This window comes from Copadichromis virginalis, linkage group LG17 (assembly GCF_057382275.1).
Source record: "Copadichromis virginalis isolate Kocher_CV1m ecotype Utaka linkage group LG17, C_Virginalis_male_GT1.1, whole genome shotgun sequence".
NCBI classification, from domain to species: Eukaryota; Metazoa; Chordata; class Actinopteri; order Cichliformes; family Cichlidae; genus Copadichromis; species Copadichromis virginalis.
Genome location: NC_140634.1, coordinates 39,527,134 through 39,553,275, shown reverse-complemented (window position 1 = coordinate 39,553,275; position 26,142 = coordinate 39,527,134). Strand labels below are relative to the sequence as shown.

At 41.3% G+C, this 26,142-nt stretch overlaps 1 protein-coding gene across 8 annotated transcripts in view; it reads right to left on the bottom strand.

The window, feature by feature from the left end:
* Positions 1 to 491: 491 nt before the first annotated feature.
* Positions 492 to 26,142, bottom strand: part of csnk1g2b (casein kinase 1, gamma 2b) — a 40,770-nt gene continuing 15,119 nt past the window's right edge. For 5 of the 8 annotated variants that reach the window (XM_085437214.1, XM_085437218.1, XM_085437215.1 and 2 more), the window contains exons 3-12: positions 17,601 to 17,670; positions 9,856 to 10,004; positions 8,928 to 9,162; positions 7,912 to 7,997; positions 6,755 to 6,839; positions 6,518 to 6,666; positions 6,193 to 6,276; positions 4,083 to 4,184; positions 3,115 to 3,221; positions 492 to 1,699 (exon numbers count right to left, since the gene is read on the bottom strand). In XM_085437214.1, coding sequence (XP_085293340.1) covers positions 1,645 to 1,699; positions 3,115 to 3,221; positions 4,083 to 4,184; positions 6,193 to 6,276; positions 6,518 to 6,666; positions 6,755 to 6,839; positions 7,912 to 7,997; positions 8,928 to 9,162; positions 9,856 to 10,004; positions 17,601 to 17,670 — 1,122 coding nt within the window. In that variant the 3' untranslated portion in view covers positions 492 to 1,644. The remainder of the gene's footprint in view (positions 1,700 to 3,114; positions 3,222 to 4,082; positions 4,185 to 6,192; positions 6,277 to 6,517; positions 6,667 to 6,754; positions 6,840 to 7,911; positions 7,998 to 8,927; positions 9,163 to 9,855; positions 10,005 to 17,600; positions 17,671 to 26,142) is intronic. The other 3 variants (XM_085437220.1, XM_085437222.1, XM_085437221.1) reach the window with 3 other exon arrangements.

Here is a 26,142-nt window from a genome sequence, read left to right as displayed (position 1 = left end):
GGGGCTGATGGGAAACATGATAAAACGCACACAAAAAAAATGTAATTTTTTTCTGTCAAGTACAGTTTGATCGAAAACAGCAGCCCAGACCTCGTGTACCCTTTAAACGAGTTAACCTCACTGCCCATCTGTGACCTCCAGATGAAAGTGAACAGCGGGTCAGACAGATGTGGGTTGTTGCGTCTCGCTGAGGTGGCACAGCACACACGCCAAACCGCCACCACTGTACAGATGTGGCGTTACAGCAGGAGAGAGAAGGATGTATACTGACCTATACGTGACTGACAGGATGTGCACACAGTCATCTGCTTGCAAAACCTCCAGATTTGGGGAAAAAAATACACACACACACACACACACACACACACACACACACACACACACACACACACACACACACACACACACACACACACACACACACACACACACAGAGTAATCCAGTGAGCATTAGGGTCAGATTAGATAAAATGTCATTGCGGGACACTCACTTGAGCTTTAAACATTTTACTTAGAAAGGCACAAACTATGATTTCCTGGTAAATTATTTTTGATGTAAGAAATAAAAATCAAAAAAAGACATGTCCTTTTCTTTCATGAGAATCGACAACATTTTTCAGCCATAACTCAAATATAAGCATCATGAAGGACTCTTCCTAGATCAGTCTTTATTAAGTTGTTTCCTTAATTGTTAATTTCAAACCTAAAGTTTTCCACTGTAATTGTTTTTTCCTCCAAAAAGTGCAATAATAATAAGAGAGCTTAATATCGGTTCCTCTCATTCTTCCACAGTACCTGAGGCCAGTGACTGTGCTACAAAGTCCGCGTCGACAGACGAAACAAAATAGAAGGAAGCCAGAGTGAGGAAAGAATTGAACTCCAGAACACTACAACATAAAAATAAGTTTTCAATGCAGGGATTTGACTTTGAAAACTGAGGATTCACTTACAAAAGAAACAAAAAACAAAAAGAGGAAGAAAAAATGCATAAAAATCCTCCAGACTGATTTATAGATGAAACGCTTCCTGTGTCGCTCAGATTTAACATCAGCATAGTTCACCTTTTCCTCTTTCACCTTGATCCCAAAAAAGACACACCAAAGAAAATAAAATTAACATTTTCCTAATAAAGGAGCAGATTTCTTGCACTCGAACCACTTGAATGGTTTCCCCTGATCAACAGCTGACTGTTCGAACAACACACGTTCTTTATGGAATCTAGAATACAACAACTGTTTCAAACAGAATCTTTTTTCATATTCACGCCACGGTATTCGAGTTTCATTGTTACAGCTTTTTTTTGTTTGTTTTCTTTAAACGTTTTTCTCGAGCCCCTCCCCCTCACGTGGTGATGCAGGTTTGTTTATTTTTCATCTGTAAAGGAATTGAAAGTCTGTGGAGTCGCTGTGACTGCAACGTTCCTGTCACTCGCTGGGATCGAGAGAGAGAGAGAGAGAGAGAGAGAACTCAAGCGGGGAGGTACATGTGACAGCGGGGAATGAGGTGAAAGGAGTAAGGAGGTGGTGGGGGGGGGGGGGGGGGTAGCTGGAAAGAGATAATGGGCGGTGGGGGGGTCTGTGTAGTTGCTTCCATTTAAAACTTGACCGTGACCACAATGTTTCAAGTTCTCTCTGTTCTCTTCTTTCACTTGTGCCTCTGGAGCGCTTTCCTCTTTCTCCTTTTGAAGAAGCAACAGCACCTGCACAAATACAGAGGCATGGCTTCCTTTAGAAAAGCAGGTATTTACACACATGTAGATACTGGTACATAGCACGGCCTGTGAGGGTTGGGGTTCAGCAGCCAGTTCTAATCTGGCTTCCTTTCTTTTAACCATTTCACTTACTGTAATCTCATCATTTGTCTTCATAATAGTTATAAATGAATTAAGGAAGTCGTGGACTTTTAATAACTCAGTTGTTCATGTTTGAAACTACAAATATTTCTTTTGGGGGATCATCTTTGAGGATCATCCACGGCACCTAATCCACTCGACTCCGCTCGGTCTTTAGGGTTTTCCACTAGGCGGCAGCGTCAGGTACCAGGTGCTTTTTTAGCGTCATCCACATGAGCCGAGTTGAGCCAAAAAATGTGACATCAACAGACTCCATTCCCCTCTGTCGAGCCGCCTTGCTACAGCAACCCCACCCACACTGGGGTGGTACACAACTGTAGCGGAAAACGACCAAAACCCAGTAAGAAAAAGTCGAGTCAAGCTGAGTAGGTGCAAATGAAAAAGACTCGCATAGCTCAACTATGACGATGGTAATCTAGCTGGTCGCCTATTTAAGCTTAACTAGAGCTAGCAAAGTTGTGGGCTGTGAATCGCGTAGAAAAAAGACAACATGAAGAATGTTTCAGAAAGATAAGATGATGTAACTGCTTCTAAATTAAACGAGCCATATTCATTTAAACATTTCTGAGCATTAAAAGAGGCTGTTGTGTTGTTTTTAACTAATATGTATATAACAGCCTAGTCTTTTGTTTTTTGAGTGTGGTCTCATGAATTACTGACACACAGCTGAGTCACAGTAAATAAAGGAGTTTTAAAGTAAGTCTAACCTGCTTCACTACACTTACAGTTATATTCTTTATGTGCAACAGTTAAAATGTTCCCCTCCCTGCTGGTGAACTTTAAGTCCCATTGATAACATTCCTACTGTGCCTCAGCTGCTACTGCTCAACATACACAGAGATATGACAGTGACACACTCATACTTGATGTTTTAGTCAGGCTTAGAACAGACGCTGGCGTATTTACAGCAGGTAATAGCTCCAATATTTGATCGTCAGAGAAAATCTGATTTCTTCTTTATATAGTTATAATAGGTTAAAACGGTGTATATAAATGCACTGCTGTGTTCCTATGTAAACAAACCTAACTTAACTGAAGTAGGAAGCATGGAAACAATATTTAAAGTAGCACAAAGTGCAGCTTGTTACTGTGACTAAGTCACTGCCTGTACTCAAAAGGCTTCTACACGGAGGAGCTAACAACAAGGAACACAAAACAATTTAGATGCTTTTCAGCACCAATTTTGGATTTGGACTTATTGGACAGCACTGAAAAAGAAAAGCATGTGTTTTCTGTGTGTGAATGTGAGGATCCCCCCATACTTGGTTTCATCAGGTACGTCAACCTCGGTGGGAGCGGTGATGGGAGCGTTGGAGTGTCCGGCTGTGGGATCATCAGTGTTCAGCTCGCCATTTGTTGAGCTCATCACCTGCACCATTAGAGAAGGACACCAGACTGAATCCAGTTGATGAACATTCACAGGATCAAATAAATGCACCTTGACTATCACAAGTTATCCGCCCTCTCAGGTAAGAAAACAGTTATGCAAGTAACCCAGGATGAGCCAGCTAAAGCCAACAAAGTTTAAAGGACAGGTTCACACTGTTCATTTCTGTCTTCAAACACAAATAAGGCACCGAACAAGTATTGAAAACGATTTTCCTCGCTGTGATCATTTCTCCTGCTTTTTGAGGCTGGTAAGAAATCCTTTCCTTTGTTTTTACTCCAAAATCTCTTCTTGTTGCTAAAGTCAGTTTGAAACACACTGAAAAAAAAAAACAGCTGATGGACAGCTGAACAAGAGAAAGGAAAACTGCAAGGAAAACTTGATATGTGAATAAGATTGCAAGACAAGAACGTGAACCAATCCTCTAAATACTGCAATTCTATTAGCCGACACTGGGTGGCGCTTGTGCACCACATTTTCTGCAGAGACTTATTTCCGGTGACACAGTTTACACACTGAAAACAGCAAAAACACAAAGAACTATTATAGAATAAATGTACAAAAATAGACCTTTTAGTGTTTCTATTATATTATTATTATAAGATACTGCTGGATGTCATCTTTGGATGGCCTTGGATGCAAGCAGCCTAGAAGCAGACCGACAGCAGTGACACACAGGATTCACACAGTCTGATTCGAGCACAGAGTCGAGACAGAGCATCTAACGGGCAGGCAGTGTGAAGTCAGTGAGAGAGAGGGGAGGGGGGGGGGTCAGACACACAGACAAACCTATATGGCCTCATGCATGAGCCATCAAAGCAGCAGCTGTAGCAGCAGCAGTACCTGAACAGAGCCCCCCAGCCGCTCAGCTGTGAGGTGCGACCCCAGAGTCTCCTTATTGGTCACGGGAGTGGGCTGAGACTCACTTCCTTTGGGCTCAGGCGACTTGACGCAAAGAGCAAAAAGGGTTGAGGCAGGTGGGTGTGAGGTGGTGAGAAGGGAGAGGGGGGTGAAGAAGTTTGTGGGGGTTATGGGTCAGGGGGTGAGGGAATGAAGAGTGAGGGAAAGGCAATGTGGTTGAAGGGGGTGAGGGCAGAAATGTGGAAGGACAATGAGAGGAGTTGGGGAGGGGGGGTGGATTAAAAAAAAGAAAAGAAAAACAAAAATTATAGAAGACATCTCCCAAGCAGAAGCAGGCTTGTTAAGACGAACTATGTTAATAGAGGAGTAGAGGGAAGCAAAAATTTATGTGAAGCACAGATCGACACTCTAGTAAAATCATGCAGGAGTAAAAGAAAACAGCCTTGATGGGCTCAGCTGGCACCGCTGAGCAACAGCGTCATCACGTCATCAGACTCTCTGAACTTAGCTGTGGACTCGGGTTTACAGTACAGCAGTTCTTACACTCTGCTTTCACTGACCTAAAAAATATATGTACAAATATGACATTTGGCTACAGATGCTCACAGCCAGCACTTTCTATTGATACGCTGTTTTAAGCAGGATGTTAAAGCTTTACAGTCATTACTGTACATGGTGCAGAAGGCCGTGCGCTGCGAGCTTAAAAGGTGGAACGTTATCGCCGAGCCAATCGCATTAAATACAGAGTAATAAAAAGAGGCTAGAGTCCACAGAAACAAGTCAATCATAAAGTCAAACGGATTCCTTGTACAGCTTTACTGGAACCGATGAGTCAGACTCACCAAGTACAACTTCATGATCAGGAAAATTATTTGTTATCACTGGTTATATTTTATAGATTTTTTTGGCATAATAAAACCAATCAATCATTATCCTATCATTAACATTATATAAAAACAAAAGAAACAAGGCTCGGATAGCATGCTATTAACAACAAAAAGTCTACACTTTGTCACAGACTAAGCAAATAAAAACGGATGACAAATTAAAGGAAAAACATGAACCCCTGATTGCCACAGTGAGGTGATCTGGTGACTCCGGCATCTCCCACCTGGTATGGGCCCACTTTTCAATTCTATTCAATTTTATTTATACAGCTTAAGGCGCTTTATATTGTAAGGTAGATCCTGCAATAATAGATACAGAGAAAAACCCAACAATCATATGACCCCCTATGAGCAGCACTTTGGCGACAGTGGGAAGGAAAAACTCCCTTTTAACAGGAAGAAACCTCCAGCAGAACCAGGCTCGGGGGGGGGGGGGGGGGGGGGGGGGGGGGGCAGCTGGGGTGAGAGAAGGAGCCTAAAGGGATGTTTGACTGCTCATCGATACAATGCTGTGCTGAGTGGTTGCATTTAGCCAATGGTTGCACATTTCTGTTCTGACAGGAGTGATCTCTTCCAGGATAGTCACCGATTGGTTTGGTGATTATGCAAATAGTGTGAATCATATGCTATGGCCCCAAAAGTCAGGAGATAGCCCAGGTGAACACCAACGGCACATTTTGAGCTTGGCTGTAAGACGGTGCTCTCCGCCGGCGCTGTGCTCAAACCCTCCGGAGAGTTCAAGAGGTGGTGTCCTGGCAGCTCGTCACCTTCCTAAAGTTTGGATTTTTTTTTTCCATTTATTTGTCACTCGTCTGTACTTTGTCATTACTGGTGTGAACAATGCAATTTGCATTTTCAACTCATGCATGCAATGACTGAGCTTAGCGTGGCAAGGTGTGAAGAATTAATCCAAGTCAAAAACGATGCTTTGTTTCACAGCTGGAGAGTCTGCCTCGTAACGGCACGTGCCCGTTCATTTGCTACAAAGGCATTCGTTTTGTTTTTACTTTACGGACTTTGTGGGGAGACGGGCGTCACTGCCGACCAGTCAGACTGTAGACGCGAACAGGAAGTTGCTTACATTTGGAAACAACGAGAGTGACCTCGAGGATAAACCTGACTGGTTTGGGTGGTCACCCAAGCAACTATATTGGTAGGCGGGAGTGGTGATTGTTGTGTCTTAATGTTGTTGCTGATAACCTCACCGGGTTTTTGGTCTGCTGTTGTGCTTTGTCTCTGCTGTTGGGCTGCACGGGCGTGTCACTGGGGATGGGGCCTATCGGTGTGGGCTGCAAGGCAAACGAACAAAAGCACAAACAAAACAACCTTAGTGAGAAATTTTTAAAAACAACAAACAAAAATAAATAATGTTAATGCCCACGTGATGAGAGACGCTTTTGGCAATTTGGTAATCGGGTTTGCAAAAATAATTAGCTTTGCGTTATTAAGAAATAATTACAGTTAGAGCAACAATATAAACTGATTGATGATGCTAGCAGAGGTCAGGTGGGTTCAGTGAAAGGCACTCACGAGCGATTTGCCGACCCAGTCGTATTCGTAGTCGAAGACGTAGCCGTTCCTATCAAATAGATCGGTGAAGAGCTTCCTCAAGTAATCGTAATCCGGCTTCTCAAAGAAATCCAGCCTCCTCACATAGCGCAGGTAGGTGGCCATCTCTTCTGTACCAAAAGATATATACTGTGAAATCCACACCACTTTCATTTAAAATAAATAAACCCGAAAGGAGGAAAATAGCGCTCTACTGACCAGGGAAACTTTCACAAAGGACTTCAATCGGCGTTGCTCGCTTGGTGTCTCCAATTTTCTGATACCTCTCCTTCAGGGTGTCGGCCTGCAGGGGAAACAAGTTTAAATGTTTACTGTACTATAAATCCTACTCTAATCTAAATATGAGCACATGTGCTGCTGCTTGAGGCGTCCATGAACATGTCCAATATTCAAAACAGACAGATTCTCAAGTCGTGATATCACATGTGCAGCGCCTGCATTTGTGCCGCGGCTCTTTGGACTCACAGAAGTTTTGCCACATGTCATGTCGATATCAGCACTTTGCAACATCGTCTCAGCTGTAGATATCTGTTGGTGTGGGGAAAGAAATCCCACAAATCTAGGGCAACCTGTCGCTGACCTCCTCACTGGCACAGGAAAGGCTTCTCAGCTGTTATTTAATTTTCTATCACACATGATGGGATGTTCTTCTGCTCTAAACCAACCAGATCCCCTCCAACCCTTCAGGGTGGTATAGTTTTACACTCCATACAGGGGGTCAGCACAACTCTGTGCGAGTTCCTTAGCTGCCAATATATTGATCGATAAGCTTCAGCGGATTTTCAAGCTCACTCTCCTGTTGTGTGTTTGTGTTGGCCAGAACTATCCAACATCCCCCACATTTATACATCCCTCACATTCATCCACCAAGAGCTTCCACCCACATAGCAAATGTTCAGATGAGTTGTCTTGTCTTCTAGTCTGTTCTGTGTACACCTTTGATACCGATGCCTTCAAAAAGCAACCACAGCAGCTCTGCAGCCTGCTGAAACCGGCCCTTGAGACACCTGCGACTGTGGCCGTGCTCCTTAGTCATGTAAGCTTTTTCTCACAGCTCTTAAGCTGCAAAACAAGGTGCAGAAGGTGGTTTCCTGTCGCATCTGATTGTTTGTGCAGAAAAAGGTGTGTAAATTCAACAGAAAAATAAAGAGACAATATTTTAAGTATCCAACTGTGCCAATTTAACTGTTTCTCAGTGTTTCAGTTTCTAAAAAGAGAGACCTTAAAATGTCACCAGTCTGAGAGGATGCTAAAGTTGAGTGGGCGTCAAGTATCAAAAAAGAAACCGCTACGCCACGCATTGAGTGGATTACAAGACAAGCGTTATATCAGCATGAGGCAAATTGCTGCAGTACCTTTAGGCCTTGCCAGGGAAGGCTGCCTCGAAGGAAGTACATGAACATGTGACCCAAGGCCTCCAAATCGTCCCTTCTGCTTTGTTCTGGAAGTACAAGATCAGGATGAAAATGAGGTTAGCTGTGATAAACAAATGCATTTTATAACCAGCTGGCAAGACTAACAGTGGCTTCAAAGAAACAAAGCACGAGTCCACTGTTCCCGTCTTAAAAACATCTTATCGAGCCTCAACATGAAGATGGCCAATCGTGCGTCACGAAGAAGCAGCAGACTCAGCTTCTCACGGCAACTACTGATTAAGGCAACAAACCGATCAATGTTCAAGTTCAACACACTGAGATCTATCCTTATCAGGCTTCATGTACACCAACAATGGCAATCACGCTAGGCGGTCACATGAAGGTTGTTATCAATGCGATAACCACCAGCCAGTCCAGGGTTTAACAATCTATTCACATATTTATTTAAAACAGGCATTGCTGGCAGCATGTGCCCAAAAGAGGACAAGAGTACTAGCAGCAGATTTTACAGAGGCTAATAACTTTCTAAAAGCACAAACATATCGTCAATTTTTTTTATTGACGTCATGGCTATTTTTGTTTTCAACTCTTCTGTAGAAATGACCACGTTTGTAACACGGAAAACTCTGGTTTAAACCTACAGTTACCATGCTAGGCCTGTAATGCTGCTTTGTGCTACAGGACTATGAGGTTACTGGTTAAAATGCTTCAAAATAACCCAGAAACGAAACAAGACATCAGAAAAATATGATTCATTTAACAATCCTAAAGCATCCCTGGTTATCTCGCATATCACCAACATTCAGGTAACACCCAGTGACTAAACAGATAACAGTATGTAAAAATCAGGTTAATGCCATTTGTTTGCAATGCTGCATTTGTGAGCAAACCAGTTAGGACATTCACATTATACTAAATATTCATGCAAATAAAGTTTGCATATGCAAATGTAGACAGCTAATCAACCCACAGGTGTATTCCTGAGACTTTCTTACCCTTTCCCAGGTGTGTGTTAATGCTCATGTAGCGTGCCGTCCCAGTCAGACTCTTGTGCTCCCGATAGGGGATGTGTTTTTTGGTCTCGGGGTCTATGTATTCTTTGGCCAGACCAAAGTCAATGATGTGGATGGTGTGCTGCCTCTTGCTTCCTGGCCGCCCAACAAGAAAGTTTTCAGGCTTCACGTCTCTGTAGATCAGACTCTTGGTGTGGACATACTCCATCCGTGTTATCTAGGTGAACGATCGGTGTTAGCATTTGAAGTTTTAATCGCTTTGCAAGCTGAACAGTTTCCAAACATGAAAACTCAAAGCAGTTTATGCAAAACGCGATAAAAAGAAAGCCTGCCCATTAAAAATGTTAACGGCAGCCAAACCAAAGACAAACCTGCAACAGCACAGCAAGCATGTCCACCTCAGCAGAGGCTTAGAACATGAAAACATCCCAAACCCAAGCACATGTATGTTTACTCAATTTTTTTTTTAATTTGAATGAAAAAAAAGAGTAAATGCTACATGCACAGGCTTCTCTCATACTCTCATGTTGTGGCTGATGATGCTCATGTAATATCTTACCACTGTCATCTTATATCGACTAAGATTTTAACACCGAATTCAAACACAAAGTAAGTTTGGAACTAGATACTACAGAACTTGGTACTCGTCTCTACTCTGTTTCTAGCTGCAGTGATAATGGAGCCATCTTCCAGGCAAACACTTTAATAAACTAAAATTCAGACTTTCTGGTATTTACCCACTGAGTTCAAAGTCAGGTTGAGGGGTCAGTAAACCTGCCCTCTGGAACAAGCCGCTAACGACAACATTTGTATTCACAGTTGCACTATGAATAACTTTCTGGGAAGCCTGATGTCACCAAAGCAAGCTCCTCTGAACATATGCTCACTCCTCTCCCACTTTAGGCCTTACCAGCTGTATGGCTATCATGAGGACGGTCTTGAGGGAGAAGGTGCGGTCACAGAGGTCAAACAGGTCCTCTAGACTGGGCCCAAGCAGCTCCAGCACCATGGCATTGTATTTCCCACAAGGACCAAAGTAGTACACCTGAGGGATTCCCTCTGTGGAGACACAATAACAAAGTTAGTGAGACTTTTTAGATTTTGCCTTATAAATTAATTGACTGCAACACAGTTATTGATAATCGGCTTTGCATAATCACTTTTGAGACTTTTATTTTCACTGTGTTACTAAGTCAGAGTTTGTTACACCATTGGTTCCTGGTAGGCCAGCACATGCTGTCAGTGTTGTAGTCAGTCACAACAACTGTAAACAACAGCAGTGAAAACACGATGTTTTAAGTGTTAACATAAATTAAGTGCTTAATTGTTAATTAACAAAGTGCTTTGTGTGCTGAATTATGGTGCTGGTTTGTTGATAAGAAAGAGTGGGGCAAACTTTTATTTCCTCAACAGGTTTTTCAGAAACAGGAGTGGCTTAGTGCTTTCTTTGTCCTCTGAAGCAGGATTAAAGGGAAAGGTGTCAGCGCCCAACCAACAACTGTACAAAGCCTTTGTTACCAGAAACTGCCACACCCATCATAGTCTGTGTATAGGACGACTTCTAAAGAATGTGGAAGGATCAACCCGGCAGTATTTACCTTCTTTAAATATATCAGCGTTTTGACAGTGGAACTTCTGGGGGCGTGGCAAAACTGTTACGAAAACACCCCCTCCCCTGGAATAATCAGGAACAGTAAAGTCTTGCTTCATTTTTCAAAAATACAAGTGCATCTGAAAACCACCAGGAAAGATTCAAATCTCTTAAAATCAACTGCAGTTTGTGTAAATGTTACACAGTAAAGTATTTTGGCCTGAGGCTGCGGTTTCCACACGCTTTATTCTGACGACGACAACAACTGAGACCAGGGAGGATCCAGATTTATCATTTCTTTATAGTGGTTAATCCACCATCATGCACAAGCTCTTTCACCAAAATTATATTTTTAATCCTAAATATAATTATTGTTCTTATTTGTGAATTTTCAAATTGACCATTATACAAAAAAAGTAAAAAAAAAAAAAAAAAAAGTTAAGTGTACCTGTTTTGTTTTTTTTCACTAAGATACCAAATTACAGGTCTTTACTTGCATTGCTAAGATGAAAAATTTGTTTTAGTGATTGAACATTAGGCTTCTTTGTGTGGGCTAAAATTTGGGTTAACAATATACTCATTTTCCTATTTGTTTATTTATTTATTACAAAAGCACAAGAACAGACTTGCTTATCTGAACAGATTTTCTTTTCCAGTCTTATAACCTTTTTGTAGTCATGAGCAGGGCTTTTGAGCCAAAGCTACAAAGTTTGCAGCTTAATGATCAATTCATGGTACCACATTTGTGTCCATTTGCATAGCTATTTGACTACGCAGAGAGAAAGATCACAGGTATGCGACCTACACAAATGTGCTTGTGTCCAGACTTCTAAAAACCTACAGGGACGATGCTGTGCATAGATTAAATGCTGATTTGCTGAAAAGGAAAGGGAGTGACAGCAGAGATGACCAAATGGAAAATAAACATAGATATCAGTTCTCTTATAGGTTATAACTACAGTACTCTGCAGTGTGGAAGAGCCACCCACAGAATGATTGTTTGACACATGTCTGACGGGGCGGTAAACAGCTACAAAATGTAGGCGATGGTCTGCAAAGCTGTGCACAGGACTGACGTACAGATTCGCACACGTGTGTTTCAGGATTTAATGCTGTTGTTTCTCCTTCACTTTGAATTTGGTGAACGTTGCAGAACAGAGCTGAGGATCCATCCATTAAAATATGCCTTTAAACCACAACAGTGATCTTCCCACCAGATTTGCATAAAAATAAAGAGTAAAATACTAAAAGAATGATCAAGCTCTAACATACAAATCTAAGAAGGAACTACAGTGAGACAGAGATGACAGAGTTGTTTAAAGAGCTAAGGATCTGACATTAGGACTAGTCACGTATTTCTCTCCCATTTAAATAACAGCTAGTAAATCAGTTGCCAGGAACATGCTTAGAGTGGGCACAACTCTGCATTGCCTTTAGGGCTGCCACGATTAGTCGACTAGTCACGATTATGTCGACTATTAAAATCGTCGACGACTAATTTAATAGTCGACGCATCGTTTGAAGCTTTGTAAGATCACAAAGGACGCAGGAATGAGTAGTAGGATTTAAGAGTGTAATAACGGACTGAAACAGAAGATGGCAGCACTGCATGTACAAGGATGCCAGCTGCCGTTAAACCCCGAAGAAGAAGAAGCTGTGTCCCAGAATTCATAGCGCAGCCCAGCGCAGTTGTCAACAATGGCGGCAGCTAGTTAGTTTTAACTTTACTCTTATTATTCTTTCTGGGTCACAAAATAAACGTTTAACATATTTTCAGGTGAGAATGTAGCTGTGTAAACCTCAAATATCTGCTCAGTTTATCAAGACACCGCATATTTTCAAAAGCGCTCCGACGTTTTCAGAGACGTCTGTTACCCACTAGCTCGTTAGCTAGGCGGGGGCAAGGCTAACTAGAGCCGTGAGAACACCGGACTCCCGGCAAATCGTTTTCAAACCCACCGCCGTCTTTCGCTAGTCAGGTTAAACATATATATAAGTCACTTAGATAACTTAAATGTTATTGTTTGGCTTTTTTCAGTATTTTATTTGTTCCTGAGTAAATCGGTTTGGCTGAGATTAAAGTTATAGTTTTTGCACAGCTAAAACTGTCAAGCAGACAGCTGATTATCAGAAGTGTGAGACGCTGGAGAATTTACTCCGGTGTCCTGTTATATTTTAGAAAGCAAGGAGTTTATTAAACTTTACCGAAACAATCTGCAAATTTCATTAAAAATTAATAAACTACCATCTTGTCTTTATTTTTAGTTAGCACAAACACTTCAAGCTGTAAGCTAATGATAGTTATATAAGACCAGATGCTGCTGGTGCAATAAGCTGTACGTCCAATGGATGATGATCTGATTAGTCGACTAATCGCAAAAATAATCGGTGACTAGTCGACTATCAAAATAATCGTTTGTGGCAGCCCTAACTGCCTTAATGGTAGTTTAACATTGCAACAGGACCCCAGTGCATCCATGCACACGCATACACACAAACAAGCACGTCCGTCTGCACTTTAGCCTCTAGGATTTCACTGGTGATGATGGAATGGACTGTATTGACATTTATAGAGCACCATTATACTCTTGCTGACCACTAAAAACATTTTATACTAAAAGCCACATTGACTTTTTTTAAAAAAAATATTTAAACTTGAAACATAAACACCAAAGACTCTATTCTTTGCATGTTAGTGTTTTATCCAACATGCATCCAAACCAACAGCCAGTTTGGAATCACCAATTAAACGCATGTCTGTGGTCTAATACCACAGATGAGGCAGTGATGAGAGATCACTCGGAGGCCTGCTCGTCAAAGCTTGGCCCAAATCTAGAGGGCATTCAACTCATCACGAGAGGAGAGTGCAGTGTGTATCGTAATCTTCTGCGGGTGAGCAAAGCTTGTACACAGAGCAGCTGCGAGAACTAGTCTAAAAATGACTGATGGGACCAGCTGGGAGTAAATGAGGTGATTTTTGTCAAAAATGTAATATAGACCATGACACAACAATAGCTGTGCAAAAGAGGATATTGTCTCAAGCATAACGACAAAACAAGGATCCTTCAACAACACACAAAGCAAACTGAAACGCCCCGACCAGGATAAATGGCTGTAATTCTAACCGTAACATAAAGTCGTACAAAAATATAAACTGTGTGTTCAGCATTGTGGGAAAAGCTCTGGCTTTCACTGCAAGCCTGCGTCAGTGGCGCTCTGACCCTTGCTGTCTTGACAATTTCAGACAATTCACCCAATTGTATGTGCAGGCAGTCCTTCTCAGGCGACACAGCAAGAGGGAAGGCGGCATCATGCTAGTCGAACACAATGTTGGCCAACAATGAAATGTCAGCCTTAAGGGCCAAAGAGGAGAAGTCTGGGGGAGAGGGGGCAGCGTCAAAGAGGAGGGTAGAGGAGAAGGAATCCATATTAAAGATTTAGATTAGAGAGTCGAGTATATTGAGGAGAGAGCAGGAGAAGTAGAGACTTCCATTAGGTTTACTGCTCTGAAGAGGTTCTCACAAAGTTGAAATATGATCAGCATTCGAGCTTTCAAAGACTGAGCCGGAAGCTAAAAATGCAACACAGCTTAAAAGCACAACAATCTCCGAAGATGTAGTCAGGTTAAAAACCAGCAGCTTGAGGATCAAGCAGCAATACTTTTGTTGAGTTTGGGCGTAAGTTAATTATTAATTATATCTGATAACTTTAGATTTTAACCTCCGCAGAAGCATGTGTGGCCCGATGACACCACAGCTTAAGGACACAGTTGTTAAAATAATCTTATCAGTCCAACTTTGAATAATACCAGCAGCAGTAAATATATAAAAGCACATGATTTTCCAGGGTCACAGCAGGTGGGTGGATGAGCCTCAATGATTTGCAGAAAACATTATCAACGTGCCGCGTCATGCCACTGAAAGCCTTCATGATTCTGAATATTAACAGCCACAATATTCGAGAGGAGACCTCCATACAAATGACCTTAATTACATAACATCCATGCAGGCGTGATGAGATGACTCGAAGAGCTACATGGCTATAAAATGCCATTAAATGATACCTACTCTCTATAAACTGAAGCCAGTCCCCTGACAGTGGTAAAGTGAACGATTGGTAGCATTAGACTTCTTCTAAAAGGATATGTCAATGACTTGTTTTGCTACTGGCAGCAGCAGCAACTGCAATAACAGATCCATTCTAAATGTTCACAAAAATCTGCAAAGTGGGAGACAGGATTCCCAACAGCGGGGATCTGTTCAGGACAAGAGAGAATTAATAGTGTGCAGATAAGCTCCTCCTGGGCGTTAAGTGCTGAGTAGTCCGTGCTGTGACATATTTGAGGTTCTCCGGCTGGGCAGGACTAACAGGGTCACATGTCCCCATTAAGCCAAGTTGACAACATAAGTAGATTTAATCTATCGCCTTGATTCCTCCCATGCTAGACGGTCAAGTGAGCCTTCCTGACATATCACCATGTAGTGGTCAGTCACCAGCTGGAGATGAGGCCTCTCTGCTCAGCTCTAATACTGCAGCTCTAAAGTGTTGTGCAAGTAGCAAAAGAATGAATCAAATTTTGATAGAGTCAGATATTCCCCATTATTTTCCTTGATTTACACACACAGTTTGCAAAACTTGACAATATTATGTAGCCACCTGTTGAATGTGAACATCTCTTAATGTCAGAAAGCAGCCAGATCGCTTCATTTATTTAAAATAAATGAGCCTTGCCACAGAAATTACTCGTGTGTGTATGCTTCCGCTTGCAAAAGATTAACACAAAAGACATCTGGCACAGGTCGGAGCAAATCACTATTACTGAACCTGTTTAGAACAGGAACATAATATACTTCAACCTAAAACAAATTAAACCACTGACAGTTCAAGTGAACAACCTTGATTATCCAATTACACTGGCACCTGACTATTAGGCAGTCAGTGTTCAAAGGATAATGTGGTGGAAGAAAAAACAGAAAGTGCAGGAGTTCAGGGAAAGCTGGCTTGTGCTTGTTACAGCAGTGCTACTGCAGTACAAACTGCTGAGAATCCTAATTTTACTCAGTGAAAGCTATCCGAACACAAAGTACATCACAGTTTGCTGCGTATGGAAGTCTGCAGTCACTCAGTGTCCATGCTGACCCTGTCCAACGCCCCATGCTCACAATGGGCATGTGTGAATCAAAACTGGACAGGAAGTGGAAGGAAGATTGCCTGGTCTCATGACGCATACCATTATTGTGCACACCCAGGTGCGTGTGTGGTTGCTCGTGGTTCCAGCAGTTTGGGAAGAAGGCAAGCCAAAGCGGTGTGATACTCTGGGCTTCTTTGGCTTGTTGTCCCGGTGAGTGACAGGGGAGGACTAAAACAGCCCAACAGTGCCATGTGTGCGATTAATGGCTGTGAGCCACATCAGGGATACTTTAAAAAGGCCAACAAACAGAGGAATGGAGAGGATATGTTTTTGCATCGCTTAACTCCACACTTAGTATCGGTGCTGAATTCAAGTGGATAGGGACAATTGTGTGTCTTCGCCCAAAATCAGTTTGAGTAAAGACAATATCAGAGCTAAGCAGGTGCATTCACACACACACACACACACACACACACACACACACACACACGCACACGCACACGCACACACACGCACACACGCACACACACGCGCACACACACGCACGCACACATATATAAATAAAGCTAAAGACCAATAGTGGTCTCACTGAAAGGAAGAATGCAAGGGAAACAGGCTTGTACTGCAGGAATCCTCTGCTATAAAAAAAGGAAAGTGGCACTGGAGGTGACAGGTACAGTTATGGTTGACTAAATGTGAATGTCAAATGAAGAGATTACACCAAAGAGTGCCATCCAGACAAACAAGCCACACCCTGTCAACACACCTTGGAGCGTTTCCCTACAGTGTACAGGCAGCGCACAGAGAGGCAGAGGATATCGTGACTAAGGAGACTAGGGAAGCTATCCAAGCAGACACCATAATGGCCCAAATGCTTGTAGAGGGCCAGCTATAAATAGCCAAGGACTGCCCTAATGCCCCACCTCCGTATCAACAGTGGAGGGTTTTTGCTCTGGCACAAGGAGCCAAGAAGCAGGCACGTGTCACTAAATTAGACCAGGACACATGCACTTTACTTGACAAACAGACGAGAATCACTGCAACAACAGGAGCACTTGGAGTAGATTTAGAATAGCACACACAAACGACCAAGTAAGCTTCATTTAAATAGGTACAGTCGGTCTTTTTCAGTTTAACTGAAAAAATGTTGTACTTATAAATATACATTGATTGGTGTGTAATTAGGTCTTCCAACAAATTGATGCATTCTCATAAACTTAGAACTAGTCCACTCAAAATACATAGGAGCGAGCGCTGGATTGCAGAAGCCACCGTGTTGCCCAACATCCTGAATACAGTGTCTGAGACAGACACATTACACATTTATGAGTGTAGCTAGAGACCAGCCACATATGTAGGATGACAAAGACAGAGGAGAAGAGAACTTTAACCAGGTGGGGTTGGAGGGTGAGAGCTGATGGTGAAGCCTATCATGCAGGTGCAACCACCAGTCACCACCACGAAGCCTGCAGCTGCAAACTAGAGCAAGAAGAGGCCCAGACCTCACAAGCCTTGGAAGAGCCGCTGCAGGTTCATAGTTATGACACCATGACATGATTTCTATTTCCTAAGGAAGAAGCGAGCAAAGGTAGAAGCTATATATTGTTTACACTTCCAATATCTCGACTTGCAGTGAGTGTCCTTAGTAGCAGGTGGTGAAAGTAAATCACTAAAGAAAAATTGGTGCACTGGACTTATAAAACAAGACAAAACAAGAGCATTGTTTCATAACCTGCAGTGACCAAAATCCTAACTAACGATTAAACTCAATTAATCACCCATCTTCACAGGTGCTCATGATTGTCTTTCTGCGTAAGGTTTCACTTGCAGCACAGGTAAATCTAGTGTGAAAATGTCCATTCATATTCAACTCCCGCCTATTAGAGGGAAAAAATAAATACAGAAAAAGAAAATACAAAGTGAAGTCTCTTACCTGAATTCCCCAACTGTTTGTAAAATCTATACTCCAAATGGAGCTGCGGCGCCCTGGATTTTATAGGTTCCTAAAAGAGAAGAAAGGAAGAGTGTTCACACATCGGTTTGTGTAGGTATGCGTGCGTACAGGTGACTGCATCAAAAGTTGCTTTTTTTGGCACAGAAAAAGTTTTCCTGTAAATGAGATAAATGTAAAACTAGGGCTGTTCGAACATAAACCTTTCACAATAAAGCTCAAGATCCTGTTGAGACTTTTCAAAATAAACTGAAACATGAAAGAGTATGCAGAGTGTTTACGGATGAGAAGCAAAAAAGAGACGTCAGGTGTAGGGGTGGGTTTTAATAATCGATTCATCGATTCTGGCTTGGATAACGTGATATCGATTCATTAAAATCCTGAATCGATATTTTTATATAAATGTATTTTGCGGAGATTCCAGAATCTCAGGTGAAACGTCACAAAATTTTGACAACCACCAAACATTTAAAACAGTAACTGTGAGCAGGTACACGGCTTCTGCACAAAGACGTAAACACAAAGCGCGGGCCCGCGGATCACAATCAGTGAGACGTCGCCTTTCTCCCCCGACGGCACGGACACGGTCGGGGCTGAAAGCCGACAGCTCGCTGATTCTGATGTTTCGGCGGGTCCGCGCTTTGTGTTTACGCCCTTTTTGCCTAAAGCTGTTAGTTTTTATCTCTCTCCAAACAATATTGACCAAACCAGCAGCAAAAGAAGATCCAAACTAAGCTTCACATAAACATCGTCATGGACTCACTCTGACTTTTGCTGTTTTGCTTCCACCACAATAAAATCACACTTCATGCACAGCTCTCTCTCTCTCAGTATACTTCAAGAACAGTTTCCCGTCTATCCCTGAAATCTGTTTTCTGCATTATTCGTTTGCTTGTTACGCACAAGTCTACCATTGTTTACAGGCTGTCGGCCGCTGTTTTTTTTTTCCTTTTACTTACTTCCGAAAAGAAAACCTAATTTCTGCCGTTCAATAGGCTTCTAAACAAATTTAAATTTGTCTCTAATAAAACCGCTGTAACTTCAGAGTAGGGCTGAACGATATATCGCATTTGCGATAATATCGCGACATGATCAAGTGCAATTTTCTAACCGCAAAGGCTGCGATTATACTCTGGACATGTCCAAATTCATGGGCTGCATCCTCCTGAGGTCGCATTTGTAGACCGATTACGTCACAGCGACGTGCCGAAGGCTGTCCAAATTACTACCATATCCCAGAATTCATAGCGCGGCCCAGCCAAACTCCAGTTTCCAGCAATGGCGGCCGCTACTAAGTTTTAAAATTACTCATACTAATCTTTCTGGGTCACAAAATAAACTTTTAACATATTTTCAGGCGAGAAAGTAGTTGTGTAAACATCAAATATCTGCTCGGTTTATCAAGATATCCCATATTTGCAAAAGTGCTTCGACGTTTTCAGAGGCGTCTGCTACCCACCAGCTCGACAGCTAGCCGGGAGCTCGAGGGTTACTGATGCGGCCGAGAGCGGCACAACTCCCGGCACATCATTTTCAGATCACCGCGGAGTTTCGCTGCTCGGGTTAAACGTAATATATAAGTCACTTAGACAACCTAAAAATGTTATTGTTGGGCTTTTTTCAGTGTTTTGTTTGTTCGTGAGTAAATCGGTTTGGCTGAGATTAAAATTATTAGATTAGATAAAATAAAACTTTATTAATCCCCCGGGTGGGTTCCTCCTTGGTTTTCACACAGCTGACTAAACGTCAAACAGAAAACTTATTAAACAGAAGTATGAGACAGTCGAGAATTTACACCAGTGTCTGGTTATATTTTAGATAGCAAGAAGCAGACGGCCGAGTTTATTAAACTCCACCGAGACAGCGGTGACGCTAATCAGAACTAGACCGTCCAATTTCACGCCTTTAAACTTTAAAGGCGTGTTTGTGTGTGTGTTTATACAATTGCTATTATGTTTGCACTTTATGTGTAATGTTACTGACTGCAGAGATCAGTAAGATGTGTGTATTTTTTATTTATTAGTTTTATTTATTTAATATTATTTTTTAATTGAATGACTGTCTAGTAGTTCACAGATGTCGAAAAACTGAGTGTGGTAAAGCCACTGATTTTGTTTATGTATATTTCTGCAATCTGCACATTGTACTGACTTTCATTTTAATGTTTACACCAGGGTTCCTTGTCAGCACTTTATGCTCAGATGTTTGTAAGCTAAAAATAAACTATTGTGTATGTTCAAATATACTGTTGTGATTGAAGAAGTTAAATAAAAATGTCAGTCATCAATTCATGCATCACCTCATGTCATCATAACAGAGGTCTGTCTTCCAGGAAAGAACAGTTTAAAATTAATGTAATATAGTATTGGCCATACTATATGATGTATTGCTTGTCTTTGTTTAATAATACAGAAGACAAAGACCTTAAAAAATAATCGCATATCGCATCGCAATCGCAATATTGGGGCAAAAAAAAATCGCAATTAGATTATTTTCCATAATCGTTCAGCCCTACTTCAGAGCTAATGTTCATAAGTTGATTAATGGTTTTCTTTTGTTTTTGATCTACTACAGAACATTTTTATAAAATCCCAGGCCAGGAAAATCGCCTTCATGTTTTTCTGTGTTTTATCTTCAGCTACTTTGACACAAAGGCCTCTGCTGTGATGCTCACACCTTTGATAAAGTCTCAAAAGTGTCAGCTTCCTTTTTATAGATACAAAAATATGTAAATATACTGATCTGAATTATAATATTTCTGACTGTCTGAGGCAAAATTTCCCAGATTCAAATGAAATCGAATCGTGGATCGAATTGATTCAGGACCTTGTCAATCGGAATCGATTCTAGAAATCAGTGACGATACCCAGAGCCCTAGTCAGGTGCTAAAAAATAAACATTAGACTCAAACGTTAGAACAGACTTTTCCCCGCAGCACGCTGTGTAATAAATACTCACAACGAAAACGGCGGCCGTTACAACTTATAACCAAAATAAATATCGTTTCATGCATCGGTTAAAAATTCCAGGTACACGAAGCCCAGCTGGAAACACTTCACACAAGTCGAGATGCCCGAGATTCACAGAATTTACAGAAAATGTTAAATTTTTGTGATTTATATTATTACGTTATTGAGACGATAGAGGTCTTATATCGGGATATGAGATTTTGGTCATATCGCACGTGAAAGGACGTTTTAAACTCCCTACACCATAAAAGTGTGAATTTTACCCCAAGGGAGCAATGTTTGTGAGGAACAACCTCGCGTGCATTTTTATGATTGCACTGTAGAGCTGGGCGATAGAACGATAACGATATGTATCGCGATATAACTTTTACTCGATAGAGAAATTAAGCTATCGCGATAGACCTCGCCGCTCTTGTCCTCTAAAAAAAATAAATAAATAAAAAAAATAAAGGTCAGCCAATCCAAATTAAGTAGCGCAGAGCCGAACCAATCACAGCCGCAGCGTCACGTTGCGTGACTTGTTACGTACAGCACAAGTGCCAAGCCGCACGTGTGTTTGTTTGGGAAGCAGCCAGCGGGTAATGGAGCCAGCGTGTAATGGAGGAAATGAGTGTGCCGACTAGAAAAATCAACCGAGCGTGACCGAAGAGAAAACAGATGATGGTTCCAACGCCGGAGAGATTGTCAAACGGAAGAGCCATAGAAGTTCCGTAGTAGGGCTGGGCGATATATCGAGTTTTTTAAAAATATCGATATATTTTCATACGAGATATAAGATGTGACAATATCCTTTATATCGATATAGTCTATGTTACGTTATAATTATACTTGTGGAGCCGCAAGTTTGCCTCTCTTTCGTCCACTTCCGTCTTTACGCAACGTTACTCTGCCTCGCCTCTCCTTCACTGAACACAACTCCCCCTCCCCCATAGCTTCACCTGCAGGCAATGACAAGATGAAAGCGGAAAATCTCCGTTAGCGAGTTACCGTGCGTGGGGCTGGACGGCGTCAACGTGTTAGCGAGCTAACCGCGCTAACGAGCTAACCGCGCTAACGACATGCAGCCCGGAGGAGCTGCACGGCCTAAAATCCTTTCATTTTCTCAAAAATCGACAGCGCGCCTTATGTATGAATTCTGGTTGTGCTTGCTGACCACAAACCGATTTTATGTGGTACACAGCGCTCAGCAATCTGTCAAAAAATGTTTTAATATGACTTTGCTAAGCTACGGAGCTACACCGCTTGATGTCGGAGGATTACGGCTACCGGGGAGGAGCCTCGCGGAGTGATACGTACTGTGTGTGTATAAGGACCATAAATGGCACCTGTTCAGAGACGTGGTGCAGCTCTGAAATCTGTCTCTTTGTTATTATGCTCAGCGTCTATTAGTTTACATTTTGACTGCACAATTGTGAGCTTTTTGTTATGCACAAAAACAACATTGTTTTCTTTTATTTATGGACCATGATTATTTAATAAATGCTGATAATTTATTTTTGAGTAATTTCTTCATGTACATCTACGCTGTATGTAAATAAAAGTGCCCGTGTGACATCTGGGACACAGTGTGACTAAGAACTCTCTTTTTGTTCTTAACTTATGGCTTTAAAAAAAATATCGAGATATATATCTTATATCGCCATCCAGCTAAAAAATATCGAGATATGAATTTTGGGTCATATCGCCCAGCCCTATTCCGTAGTGTGAAGGTATTTCGGCTATTTCAAGTCTGACAAAAAACAGAGTAGCGTGCACTGTAAATTGTGCCGAAAGCAAGTCTGGAAATACAATAAACTGGTGCATGCGTCACACTGTGCGCCACGTTATTGTTTCGGTGAAATGAATTTCTACAATACTGTTACTGTTAATTCTACTCTCTGCAGTGTTTAAATGCTTACATATACACACAGTTACTGTCCCTCCACACATACGACTCGGTTCTGCTTCTATGCCCCAGCTTTGTTTACTTTTTCCCACCGAGGCTTCTAGACTTCTGATTGGCCAACATTTCTGCACGGTTAGGAATCTAGCGCCACCTGCTGCTTTGGCATGTTCATAGCAGCGTTTTCCTTCATTTCTGCCTTTATGTGTGGACGGGATTATTTTTTAAAATGAAAACTGAAAATCTCAGTTTTCAAAAATACCCGTGTACGTGTGGACGTAGCCTCAGTCTCTGACTGGAAGCGCTAATTCGTCATTCGGCTTTTGTCAGACTAAAGTAACTGTTAAAACTGTTTGAAAAGCTCAGCTATACAACAAGGAGAGATTGAGAATTTCCTTTTAGTTCTCAGTTTATTTGATATTGACAAAAGTTAGTCAGTTTTGTCTGTTCTTCTGTAAAACAAACTAAGATTTATTTTTAGAATTAATATTTTGTTTCTAAGTGGAATTGACAATTTAGTCTGTTTCGTTTGTTCTATTTTGAAACTTAAACGCTTTAGCGGCTGCCTTTTGTGTAGTTTGCAATATTTGTCTTTATTTATCTGAAAAAGTCTCGTGTTCCTTAAGTACATCTACCCTGTTGAACTTATTATGGGAAATAAATATTTAAATAAAAACAAGCTGCTGATTATTTCACATTTTACTTGTGAGCAACGGCACATTTAAATCTTACAAATATAGTTATTTGGCTTATATCGTGATAGATATCGTTATCGCCTGAAATGAAAAAAAAAATATCGTGATATGAATAAATCTCATATCGCCCAGCTCTATTGCACTGCCTTGCAATTAACTTAAATACCTATCGTACCACGTTTTACTTATTTTAATGCCAAACAGAACTTTAATTAAATTTCAGGTCACACTTGAGGGACGTGAGAGGATAAAGAGCAGTTCCAGCTGGTGTACAACAGGCTTTTGTGATGACATGGCTGATAATCAACACGCCAGGACATAATGTTCATTATATCGCAAGCTCCAGCTTTGCAACCTAAAATGTAATCTGATTAACCCCACTCTCATGATGACAAGGGCATTATAGACAAACGTGAAGGGGATAGAACAAACACACCCAACTTAATTCCTCTCCTTAATCTTCAATAGCTGTGCCACAGCCTTTGTTAAAACCCAAGTTTTAGTGCTTGGTGTACTGGCTTTACATGCCTAAAGTTTTGTAGCTTTCTGTGTGTTAAGTCAGCTACTCTACATACAAAAATATGAAAATTCCCTAAACTTTATTGAGCCCAGCAACTTCACTTTGATCAACTTGTTTCCCATGGGCATCTAATTCCAAAGCACTCCTATTTTAAATTATATAAACTGAAAGCTGAAAGGCTGTCAAGCTCCCACATTCACTCCATTAGGCCTTTATCAAATCAGGAGCATCGTCTACTTCTGGTGCCCTGCAAGGACGTAGGAGTGTGAACACAAAGTATGAGCCATGTTGAACACGGTGAGGGACTTTACATCCTTTTATGATAAATGGCTGTCAGGGCTATAAATACATCCTGTGGCTTTTGTTTAAGGTGCTTTCAGAAGACGGTTTAGCGGAGGTGGTTTTAAAAAAACAAAACAAAACATAAGAGCATTGACCAACCTTGCTATAGTGTTGCCTGTGTGCTAAAATGCCACCCACATAGGCCCTGGTTTAATCAAGGTGCCTAATTGTGGGGAAAACAAAAACAGCTGTGATCAGTGTTATACAGCTAGTTGGCTTTTTCCCTCTCTAATACACTGGATTTATTTGGTAATGTTATGTTATGTGTTTTGCAGTGTGCAACTTCTGCAAACAGCTGAGAAAGCTAGCATTTAAGCAGTCTTTAGGAATACATATGCAGGCTTCTTGAAGGACATTCAATTGTCTGCCTTTTGCTCTTTGTCAACATGATCCAACACTAGGGCTGGGCCATATCATCCCGTTCACGGTAATACCGGTGTAATGTTGGGCAACGATAAGAAAATGAAATATCGCGATAGACTATGGGTAAAACGCGCATGCGCAGTGCGCCTTTGTTTACATACGCACATGGCGGCGGCGGAGAATGAGAAGAGCGAAAGCGGATCGTTGAATGAAATAGATGAACCTGAACTGGTTTGTAAAAATGCTGCAGCTTCAGTGGTGTGGAACTGGTTTAGCTTTCGTCCGTCAGATACACAACAAAGCACTATTTTTGGTAGCGCATGCTAGCGGGCCGTCGTTATTACCGTGTTGTTTGGAAAATACGGCGCACTTAAAATCAATCCTTTGATTTTTCTGAAAGTCGACAGAGCCCCTTATAATCCCGTGTGCCTTATGTATGAACTCTGGTTGTGTTTACTGACCTCGAAACGATTTTATGTGCACGGCGCTCAAAAATCTGTTAAATGTTTCAGTACGACTTTGCTAAGCTTCGAAGCCGCACCGCTTGATGGATTGTCGGAGCATTACGGCTATCGTAGGCGGAGCCTCGCGGAGTGATACGTACTGTGCTTCAACATAATATTACTGTATTGTGTGTGTATAACCTCTTTTTAAGTTTTGTGGATATTATACATGGTTATGCTGAGGATATGTCGGCCAGTTTCCACTGGAAATGCCTTTTGGTTAAACTGTCAGCGAGGAATTTGCATTTGCACTGTTAAATTTTTATATTTATTTTAATGCACATAAAAAACAGCTGCTTGTGTAAGTGAAAATACATTGATGTTGTTTTTTTTTTTGCACTAATAAAGTTGAGGAGTTGTAAAGTATTTTGTCTAGTGTCAATTATATCGTCAGTTATATCTTATCGCAAATTTTCAAATGTATATCGTGATAAATATTTTTGGTCGCCCTGCTCTATCCAACACTACTCTGCACATAATGATGGTGATTTTATTAAAAATATTTCAGATCTGGATTCATCACTCCATAAATCTGTGTCCTCTGATTTTATTCACTCATTTCTGATGAGGTTTCAGTAAATGGAACAATGGGGGCAGATCCTGTGTCAGTCTTTCTTAGAGACATGACTGCACATCTACGGTAGTTCTTTTAAGCCTGGCAGTTCTTTTGTCCTCCATTTGTCGAGTTTCATGAAAATGATTTAGAACCCATTACACATGATGCTGTGATATGATATGATATGATATGATATGATATGCCAAGTTTACGGCTAACAGGTCTTTGGGTATCACCTTGCTGGTGGAAAACCGCTGGATTGTGCCGGTCAAACTGCACCATCTTTGGCATTTTTGTAGATTCAACTAAATAAATAGGAACAATTATGTGTTGTTGTGACAGGCTTGTAGTAACAAAGTGTCCAGTGATTCATAGATCAGTGTTAAGTAATTTAACAAAAAGAAATATTTCTCAGATACAAACAATTATTCAGTGTCCTTAGAAAAAACTTTGAAAGGCCTCCAGAAAGACTGAAGAGCACTTTTAAGCAAGCCTGGCTCCTTAGAAGCAAAATATAAAGAAATGAGGGGTGGCTCAAGACTTTTGCACAGTGTACAAATGTAAACATATTATATTAATAAGCACATGGAAAACCCTTCTTTGAAAAAGAACTATACGCATAGTTTTCTAGAACATATGATGATGGGATAAGCCTTTGGCTGATCTCAGAGTCATCACATACATATTTTTCTGC